This window comes from Barbus barbus, assembly GCF_936440315.1.
Source record: "Barbus barbus genome assembly, chromosome: 49".
Taxonomy (NCBI): Eukaryota; Metazoa; Chordata; class Actinopteri; order Cypriniformes; family Cyprinidae; genus Barbus; species Barbus barbus.
In genome coordinates, this window is record NC_136727.1 from 4,076,801 (window position 1) to 4,088,316 (window position 11,516).

The window sequence follows — 11,516 nt, forward strand, 5'->3', positions numbered from 1 at the left end:
ACCCACCTCGTTAACCCATTCCCAAATAATTAACAATATAAACGAATTAAGAACAATATGCAAACAAATAGTAGCTTACAAACCAGAAAGTATGGCTTGTCATAAACACCAATTACAACAAGAGTGTAAAAACAATAACACTGAAGAGAAACCCAATCAACAAGGCACAAATTCCTCCAATCACAGCAGACAACCAATCATTGGAGTCAGCTAGTACTTCCTGCTTAAGAGAGAAACAAATACTTCTCTGGACGTAATACACTCTTAAATTCAGGTCACATTTGTAGTTTGATTAAAGGATGGAGAAATAGATTCTTTAAAACATATCTTTGGATAACATTTAAGCATTGTTATTTAAAATAGCATAAAACATGCAAAGTTTTTAGTTTAAATTAAAATAGAGTTGGTTAATTTCTGCAACAAAAGTGTCACATTGACACTGAATACTGTGCGTCTCTTGTACACAGTCTGATGAATTTCTGCACGAGGAGAAGGTCATGTGATCTTTAGAGACACTGGGATCAAAGCTGAATGAGAACATTAACCGTGAACAGCACATACAATGGTTTGACAGATACTTCTGTGGTAAAACACCTTAGAGTAAGAGGTATGTAGTGTAACATTAATGCAGTTATATATGACATTGTTTCATCAACATTTCCCTGTTCAGCTGAAACCAAAAAAGCTTTTTTTTTTTTTTTACACAAGAGACATGGGTTCTCACTTTAGGATCGGCTTGTGAAAGAGCTGAAATGTTGATGTCACAGTGACTGGCACAGGTGGGCCTGTCTTACCCCTCTAAACTGAGCTCTTCAATATCTACTCATTTGATCCATCCTCTTCCTTTTGGCTCATAAAAGGCGTTTCTTCATTCACTTCTTTTCCAGTTGATTCTGAAAGGAAACACAGAGACAATGTCAGAAATTAAAGAGAAATCTGGAGATCAATCCTGTAGTTGTTCCTGAGAAATCGAAATATCAATATTTTACCATCAAATTACCATTAGAAATGTACAAAATCATTTAAATAACACATATTGCCAATAACACATTTGAGTCACTTTGTGTTCAGATAATTGCTTTTTTTATTATTATTTGAGTGCAAACAACAATCTCACCTTCAGTTCATTTCCAGGAGCCTTTCCATCTGATCCTGTTTTAACAGCAATCACAGAAAAATTAGACTACATTTATTAGACATGGTCACATGAAAACTAACATTATTTTGTAAGATTACATCACTTTTGCAGGAGCACCAGTGTTAACCATGAATACTACTGAATGAACAAACGCCTTCTTGTGTTAAAAATATTACACTAAAAGACAACTACTCACCATGAGTTTGAACTCCAGCATCTTCAGTATTGCTTTTACGGATTACAATGCTCTTTTTGCCCTGTCTTTCTCTCAATCTCTTATCAGTACCAAGCACTTTACTTATGGCAGTCTCTTCAACATACAGGATCCGTTCACCTTCTCCGAGCTCTGGTGTCGGTGTCTCTTCGTGTGTGACATCAGCACCTGGAAACAGAGAAATATAAAGACAAAGCAGACATTAGATCAAATGTGTTTGCATGTGAACAGAGTTTTGAAATTATTATTTTAGTGAAGTATCAACAAAACACTTATACACAAAAACTTACTTAAATACAGTAATGAAGCATTTGTACTATATTTCTACAAACGTATGGGTTTTAGCAAAGCATTAAACCCATTTTTCATTGAATATTTCTTGTTGCACAACAAAACATTTTACACTTGCTGTAGCAGTTGTAATACTTACATGTTTCCTGTTGAGACGTCTCCGGTTCATCTGTCAAGATTGCACAAAGAAATTAGATTTTAAATGAATGAACATGTCAGCAACCCTGAGAAGAATGTGCATATTTTACGAGATGGCTAATTCGTACAAATTCAAACGAAAGACCACACCTAACCCCGCCCCTAAACCTACCAGTCACGCAAATCGTACGAATGAGGTTGTACAAATGTATATGAATTAGCCACCTCGTAAGATATGTCAAGTCAAGTCACCTTTACTTATATAGAGCTTTTTACAATGCAAATTGTGTCAAAGCACTGCACAATATCAAAAAAAAAAAAAAAAAAGGAAAATAAAGTGTCAATAAGTTTGAATAGTGTCTTTGCAATAAGGTCGGCGATATCGCTGGAAATGAAGCGTCCCCAACTAAGCAAGCCAGAGGCGACAGCGGCAAGGAACCAAAACTCCATCGGTGACAGAATAGAGAAAAAAACCCTGGGAGAAACCAGGCTCAGTCGGGGGGCCAATTCTCCTCTGGCCAAACAAACCAGCAGTTCAGTTCCAAACTGCAGCAAGTCGGCATATGTACGAATAGTTGGCAAAATAGCATTGGATTATTCATGTGCTTCTAATAAATCACGTCATCATCTGAATGACCTTTTATTATTAAACAGTAACAATTACAGTATTGCTGTGTGTGAACATTAAATTTATCATTAATGAGAATAAACAATAGTATTTACAGCATGCATTTGTTAATGTTATATATGAATGAATCAACTGAATGAAGCCACATCACGCATCAAATCATGATTTGTTTTAAAGTTGAAGAGATTCAGTGCAAACAACAAAAATCACACCTTCTTTCAGTTCATTTCCAGGAGAGTCTCCTTCTAATCTTGTTTTAACAATCACAGATGAATTAGATAATAAAACTGTACGTTTATGAAGCATGATGGTCACATGTAAACTAGCTTTTGTACAAAATCAAAACTCATACTCTCTTAATTCAAACATTTGTAAATGATATTTGACCTGGCTGGACATGTCAGGTTTAAGTGAGTGCAAATGAGATTTGAGAACTTCCGCTAATGGAACATTTTCAATTAATAATGATCTTGCTTGTTCCTCGCAAAACTACAATTTGAAAACTTGGAAAAAAAGTGTTACCCATGATTACAACTGAATGTACAAACCCTTCTAATAATAAAACATTAAAAGACAACTACTCACCATGTGTATGAACTGCAGCATCTTCAGCTCTGATTGCATTGCCCTGACTGTCTCTCAATATCTTATCAGCACCAGACACTTTACTTATGGGAATCTCTTCAACAAGAAACAGAGAAATTCGATTTTAAGTGTATGAACAGATGAACAAAATCAGATGTCAAAAAAACTAAGATAGTGTGATTCTTCATGTGCTTCTAATAATCACTTCATCCTCCACATTACTTTTCATTAATGATCTAATTACTATAATATTGTGTGAACACTAGTTAAATCCACTCACTAACATGAATTATCACCAATACTTTTCACAGTTATTTTATATATTTTTAACACCCGTGACGTTTTTATATTAAACTCTACTATCGCATAATGAAGCTATTTTCTCTCTCGTATGAGCTGTAATACTTACTCATTTGGTTTACTTGTTCAGAAAGCTCGACTTCATGTCACAGCAGCACATAGAAACAGAAATGAGGAGATTATAAGCGAGTTTGTTGTAAATTCAGCATTTTAAACAGAGATTCAGTCATGAGTATATGAATGTCATTCAGCTTAATACTGAACAGTCACTGCACGAAACCAAGCACAAGCAGAACGTGGTGAAAATGATATTAAACATTTTACATTTAAACTCTTGATGCTAAATTTTCTCTTGCTGCATCAGTTTTAATACTTACACAGTCGTTCTGGGATCTTCTGGTCACCTGTCACAGCAGCACATAGAAACAGAGAAATGATTATGAGTGAATGAACGGATGATCATGACAGAAACACTGACAATGAGTTACAGCAGTCTTTTTTCTGTGAGTTCTGTGAGCTTCAATATCAGAAGAACACAACATGAACGAACACTACAGCTGATACACAAACAGACAAACACAGATCATAATTAAGTTTTTGTAAATTCAGGAATTTAGCAATCAGGAACAGTTAATATAGTATTGTGTATCACGTGTTGTTTGAGGAGTATATTAAGTCATGCAGCTCAATTGATAGTTTTCACGTGACGTCACACCTTTATAGGAACGCCCACCTGGCGGGCAAAACAAAGCTTTGCTCCACTGACCACCAGCTATTTTTATGCAGATAGCATCAAGTAATAATGTAGTAAAACGCAGATATTAAAAGGCGAGATTCAGTGGACCCCTTATTGATGTATATTTTGTACAGGCAAGAAGATGAAGCCAGAATATAAACACAATGTGCAAAGTTTCACATTAAATGGCTTCCCATAGAAAACCATTAGAAGGAAAACACTGAACAATTAAGCAGACTGCATTCATGTTCCCGTCCTAATCTGCTTGCCTGTGTAAACTGTGCATCATTAATATGGTGATTACTGAATTTGATTACGGTTTTAAATATATTAAGGCACTTTTAAATGTTTTTACAACGTTTTGTCACACTGTTTATGATTGAAATATTGCCGCGGGTGCTTAATATGGATTTTGTTCAGAAATACCTTTGTTTATTCTTTTGAGAGGTGATCTAAATATTTGCAGCTGGGAAAATTGACACGCTCTGAGTCGGTCATGTGACTGAAAACTATCAATACTGGACAATCACACTTAAATCAAACAAGCAGAACTTGGTGAAAGTGATAAATATTGACTATGAAAAAATCATTACACATTTAAAATCTACTGTAGCACAATAAAGCTCACATTTCTCTCATATCAGCTATAATACTTACACAGTCGCTCTAGTTGTTTAGTGATCTCGGCTTCATGTCACAGCAGCACATAGAGACGAGGAGATAAGTGAATGAACATGACAGAAACACGGAGAAGATACAGAGTGATTATTCGGGTCCTTCTAAAATTAACTTCATTAAATAAATGACTTTATATGAATTATCAGTAACAATTACAGTATGTTGTGTGTGAAAGCATCATTAAATGCTTTTTTTGCAACACTGCATTTGTTGCTTAATGTTAATTTGTTTTAAAAGGTGTTCAGTCATAATGACTAATTACTATGAAAAATTATACATTTAAATTAATGAAGAAAACTTCTTTCTATTTTGCTGTATCTGCTTTGAAACTTACGTAATGCTTTTTCATAGTCCTCCGCTTCATGTCACAGCAGCACATAGAATGAGTAATGAGGAGATTATAAGTGAATGAACAGATGAACATGACAGAAATGCTGAGAAGATACTGTGTGATTCTTCAAGTGCTTCTAATAATCACTTCATCACCTGCAGCTCAATACAGGACAATCACACCTCAAACACAAGCAGAACTTGTAGTTTAAAAATATAAATATTGCCTATGAAAACCATTTTATACATTTAAACTGTACTGTAGCTATATAAAGTTCACTGTTCTCTTATTGTATCAGCTGTAATACTTACACATTTGTTTTAGTTTTCCATAGAGCTCCTCTTCATGTCACAGCAGCACATAGAAACACAAATGAAGAGATTTTAAAGGGGTCATATGATGCGATTTCAAGTTTTCCTTTCTCTTTGGCGTGTTACAAGCTGTCCATGCATAGATAAGACCCCTGAAGTTGCAAAGACTAAAGTCTCAAAACCAAAGAGATATTCTTTATAAAAGACTCTGCCATGCCCCCTAAAACGGCTCATTAAACACGCCCCCACATGTCTACGTCACGGTATGGGAAGATTTGCAAAACACCGCCCAAATGTATATGGAAAGTAGGCGGAACTATTATTCTCGCTGTAGTATTGTTGCTGCCGCCGGCGCCATGTCCTGAAGACGCTGTGCTTCGTTGTGAAAGCGAAGCTACTTTGTTTGGGCTTCCAAAAGAGGACACAAATAGAAATCAGTGGTCAAGTTGTATTTACAACACTGTTCCAGAACAGTTCAACCCAAATATTCGAATGTGTGCAGCGCAATTTACGAAGGACTATTTCCTGATCCTGGAAGCGTAGCCTACAATGCTGGCTTGCATAAAGGCTGTTTCTATAAAGTGGGGCAATTCCAACTCTGCAAGGACAGTCTGATGCTTCTGACTCACAGCCTGTAAGTACATTTCTGCTACTGACTATTCAAACGCGAGTTCTGAGCGGTGTAGAGTAGTGCTTGTTGTTTCTCCGATCACAAATGCAGACATGGTAATGTTTACGCGACGCGTAAAAAGACCGTATTAGTCATTATAATCAGTAATTATGTCCCCACTGGATGTAACAAATGCCTCGTTTATGATAGGTTTTATTGTTTTTGTGTGGTCACGCCGGGACACGGCATCACAATACAGTGAGGGTCATAATATTTCCATCTCACGCTTGAGGTATTCGGCAATCAAAATGCACTGGATAGCTGGCCAATCAGAGCACACCTCGCTTCTCAGAACGATGAGCTTTGTAAAAACAATTTGTTTCAGAAAGGCGGAGCATAGAGGAGCAACAATAATATACAGTATGTAGAAAGTAATGTGTTTTTTTAACCTTAAACCGCATAAACGTTGCATTACATCAAATTCACGAAATGTTCTTTTTAGCAACGTCATATGACCCCTTTAAATGAATGAACATGTCAGAAACACTGAGAAGATACTGTGTGATTCTTCATGTGCTTCTAATAATAACTTCATCTGCATGACTTTTTATTAATGATCTGTGACAATTACATCAGTATTTTAATGTCATGCAGCTCAATACTTCAGTAATTATCACACTAAATCAAACAAACGCAGAACATCGAATGAAAATGTAAATATTGACTATGGATACTTACTTTTTTCACTTTCACGCACATTTGCTTCATCTGTAGCAGCACATAGAACAGAGAAATGAGGAGATAAGTAAATGAAAAGAGGAACATGTCAAAAACAGAATATTATATGATTATCATTTTTATGATCTATAGTTAGAGTAATATTGTGTGCGAACACTAGTAAATTTCATAATTGAATTATCAATAAACACTTTTCACAGCAATATTTATACATACACAGATATTATTTATATATATATATATATATATATATATACACACACATATACAGTAATATATATTTTTTTTATTATTATTTATTTTTAAGTTCTCAGGTTTCGGTTACATCTGTAATAAAAAAAAAAAATAAATAAAAAAAAAATTACTCCGTACTCATCATGAAGCCATTTTTTCTCTTTGAATCAGCTGTAATACTTACCCATTTTATTTATTTGTTCAGAGATCTTCGCTTCAGGTCACAGCAGCACATAGAAACAGAAATAAGGAGATCATAAGTGAGTGATCAGATGAACATGACAGAAATGTGCTTCTAACAATCACTTCACATTCATCGTTTGTTTGTTTTGTAATGCACTAGACACACAGACAGGTTCAAAAAAATATTTTCATATATTTATGAACTATTGATTCACAATAAAACTCTTGCTGCATCCGTTTTAATACTTACCCAGGTCTTTTTCATTGGTCTTGGCTTCATGTCACAGCAGCACATAGAAACAGAAATGTGGAGATTGTAAGTGAATGATCAGAGGAACATGACAGAAACACTTTGTGAATCACACTGTGCGCTTCTGAAAAACACTTCATGCCCTGCATGACTTTATATTAATGAGCAGTAATGTTGTATGTGTGAACATTTGTTAAATCCATCACTAATGTGCTTTAACAAAACACTCTGAGGCTCCAAGGATCTCCCAGTTTTGACTCATTTAAAGTCAGACTTGAGAATTCAGTGATATTAGGCGATTCGCTCTGATCTAATCATCGGAATCAGGGAGTTGTAGACTCAAGAACAGATGCAATTAGTTCAGAATCGTTCAATGCACTTTGCTGTGGCGCAATAAAGCTACATTCCCCCCGCTGCATCAGCTGTAATACTTACTCATTTTATTTATTTGTTCAGAGATCTTCGCTTCATGTCACAGCGGCACATAGAAACAGAAATAAGGAGATTATACGTTAGTTTGTTGTAAATTTAGAGATTCAGTCACGCGCATGTCATTCAGCGCAATACTGCACTAAATCAAACAAGCATAAAATTATAAATATTGACAATTTAAAAAAAAAAAAAAAAAAAAAAAACCATTTAAAATCTGCTGTAGCACAGCCAACCTCACTTTTCTCTCAAATCAGCTAATACTTACACATTTGCTCCAGTTGTTTAGAGATCTTCGCTTCATGTCACAGCAGCACATAGAAACAAATGAACAGATGAACACATCAGAAATGCTAAGATACTGTGTGATTCTTCATCATCTGCATGACTTTTGTTCAACTTACACATTAGATTTTTTAATTTGAAGTGATCGCTTCGACAATAAATCATAACACCAGCTGCTACAGCTGCTGCAGCGACCAGCAGCAGAACAACGCATATCCCTGCTACAGCACCTGAAGACTGACCTAGTACTGTAATAATATAGAGACACAGTGATTAATTGAATATGCAAATTATTAGTAGACGCTAGAGTTGTACTGAAAATAATAAAGTGACTCACCAGAGACAGTAACAGTGAATCTTTTGAATAAGATCCTTCGGTCACTAATGATCTTTAGTCTAAATTCTCCAGTATGCTCAGTTTCGAGGTCTCTGATGGTCAGCGATCCAGTCTTGTCCAGCTCCAGTCTGCCTCTAAATCTCCCATCATCACCATCATAGTATGATGGATGATTGTCTTCTATATCTCCTTTAGCAATAAGAGATCCCTCAGCTCCAAATCTCCACAGTATTAGATCATGTGTCTGTAGTTCAGTTTCAGTGTGTAGAGTCTCAGAACTTCCCTTCGTAGCTGACAATACCTTTATTTCATCTTTATCTTCAACAGATTTGAGGGGAGATTCTGCAAAAATAGTTTCACAGTAAACTCTGAGCAGTCGATTATTTCAGCTTGCCTTGCATATTCTCACAAAGAAGTTCAGATTTAATTGACTCACCTTTCACAATAACTTTGAACGTCTTGGATTTGGTCCCTACACTGCTGATACTTTCCACTTTATATTCACCCGAGTGTTTGATTCTGATGTTCCAGATGGTGAGAAATCCAGTTTGATCCAGATTAAGTCTGCCACTGAACATCATCGTCAGCTTATCATCACTGTATTCAACTTTACCAGTTCCTTTATTGAGTGTTGCTATGTTAGCGTTATTAAATTCCCACTCTGTTAGACCATCTTTCTGCATTTCAGTAAATTCGGTCTGTAGAGTGACAGAATCTCCCTCTATCACTGTCTTCACTCCATCGGGATCAACACCAAACACACCTGCAGAACAAACGGAAACAGTCAGAGATACGGATTTCTCTGTGGATTTATCAAATTACATCACATTTGGGTCCCCATATTTCTATATGAATAAACACTGTTTATCTTGAAAGCAATGCAAGTTGCTTTGGATAAAAGTTTGTAAATGTCAAAAAAAAATGTCTGCAATGTCTTACAACAAAACCTACCCCACCAGTTTTCCAAAAAAAAAAAAAAAAATATGTCAACACCAGGATTAAGTAAATAGGGGGACATTAGAAATTTCACAAGGGGCAAACGTTTGTTAAACGAACTTAATAAATGTAGCAGCTAAGGCGAGTGGTAGTGTATTCATCATTGCTGTCTTAAGGACAGAGTAGTTGGTAGCCTTTAAATGGTTTGCCTAATTATTTCAGTGTTGCATTTCAGTGATATCACATGCATTTTTAACATTAATGTAAAAGTAATCATTCAAACTTCACAGTTTGTTTTATGCTAATTAATTAATTAATGAGGATCTGAAGCCAGCATTTTTGACGCAGGCCAGGTGATCTTGGTGGAAAGTGAAACCGAAAGCAAATAAAATCAGAATTCAAACACTTACCGTCAATGACGAACATGGATAAAAAGATTAAAAACGCGGTATGCATGTTGCTGCGACGTTGAGTGAGAGATGAGTTTAGTCCGGAAGGCTGTGGTTATAAAGCTCAGTCGTTTGTGAGACACGCCCACATCGTTATACTCACCGCGTCCGCGCGAGCTTACAGGTGCGAGCTGTAAACATGACGTCATCACGGTGAGGGTGAGGGCTGTTGCAGAAATAAAACGTTATTTGAGTACAATTTTGCTTTCTCTTAACAACAACAACAACAACAAAAAGCAATCAGAACATGTGCAGTTTGCACAGACGGTAATTTCTTTAATATACACATTTACTTATTTACTTTACATATCAATATATACGCCTACTGAGTAGGCCTAATTAAGTATTTTTAATTTATATATATATAGATAGCTCTGTTTCTCTTTTGAGCTACGATGTTGATTGTTAAATGCCTTCTTTTTTCTATTGTATTTATTCTTAATAATTATTGCTTTATTTGTAGTAACTTGAATGTTCAAATAATGCATTTAAAAAAAGTTCGACCTGAAACGAGTCAGTAGTGAGTAATGATCATATGATCAAGTAATGATTGAGTAACCATGTTCTGTCCACCAAACTGGACACACGCATCACATACTTCAGCTACAAGTTACCACTGTTATGATTTTCACATAGTTCTATTTTTTATTATTATTATTATTATTAAGCTATTTATATGCTGTTCAGTTTATTTAATGCCTCAAGCGGAATAAAAACATTTAAAAATGCATGCTAAATAATACATGCATCTGAGAGGGTCTCAAGCCTCGGGTTCGTTTGTTTTGGGTAGATATATTAATACATTAATTATATTATAATCATATTCATTCACATAAATCATTCCGATCATTCATAAGCGGATGGTAGCGGTTGCTTCACGACCAAATTGAAAGTTCCACTAGGAGGCCATATGCGACAATCATATCCACATGCAAATGTTTTGGCGACTGTGGAAAGACGGCTAAAGAGGGTGCAGGCTCATTAAAGTTTCATTACAAGGAACATGTAACTCAGGTACAGAAAGGGAAAAAACTACACCATTGAAAGTCCTGCTTTGTGTTTCCTGGGTTTAACTTGACACAAGTGAAAGGCGAGTTTATTCTCACTGACTGTTGATCTTCACAACATCACTGTAGGACAGATCTTCTCAGATTATCTGTAATGTAATTACAAATCTGGTGGACTTTTAAGAGCAAATTTGCAAATTAATAGACTATACTGGAGACAAAAAGAAGAAAATGCTTTGCCTGTTGGCCTTGCTTTATTACCCGTGGCATCTCATTGGTAAGTTGTCTGTATTATGACTTCAGGTTTGACACTTGTAATATAGATTAAAATGCACGCATCGTTGTTATTAGTTTAAAACATATCTGGACATAAGTTTATAAGTTTAAGTAGTGCTCTTTTCTCTCAGGTATTTTTCAGTTGTCTGTAACTTTTTTTTCTGCATGTGTGTTTGGGGTTGAGACAGATGAAATAAAGTCAGTGTTAGTGATGGAGGGAGAATCTGTCACACTAAACACTGATGTTTCTGTAACACAGAGAAATAAGATACTGTGGATACTGTGTGTTTGGAGATCAAGGTGTTCTCATAGCTCTCTTAGATGACAACGAGGTCTCATTATTTAATGGTACTGAAGGGCAATTCAGAGACAGACTGCAGCTGGACAGTCAGACTGGATCTCTGACCATCACAAACACCAGAACCACAGACT

The 11,516-nt window shown here is 35.7% G+C and overlaps 1 protein-coding gene across 1 annotated transcript; it reads right to left on the reverse strand.

The window, feature by feature from the left end:
• Positions 1–701: 701 nt before the first annotated feature.
• LOC306867847 (uncharacterized protein) lies at positions 702–9,898 on the reverse strand. The gene is made up of 19 exons (XM_079413764.1): positions 9,763–9,898; positions 8,853–9,179; positions 8,417–8,758; positions 8,199–8,327; positions 8,063–8,092; positions 7,801–7,830; positions 7,366–7,389; positions 7,117–7,146; positions 6,699–6,728; positions 5,351–5,380; positions 5,043–5,066; positions 4,688–4,717; positions 3,672–3,698; positions 3,404–3,433; positions 2,995–3,090; positions 1,783–1,812; positions 1,335–1,520; positions 1,118–1,152; positions 702–893 (listed from the first exon to the last, which is right to left on the reverse strand). The coding sequence occupies exons 1-19, from the start codon at positions 9,806–9,808 to the stop codon at positions 873–875; spliced, it is 1,497 nt and encodes a 498-aa protein (XP_079269890.1). The 5' UTR covers positions 9,809–9,898; the 3' UTR covers positions 702–872.
• Positions 9,899–11,516: the final 1,618 nt, after the last annotated feature.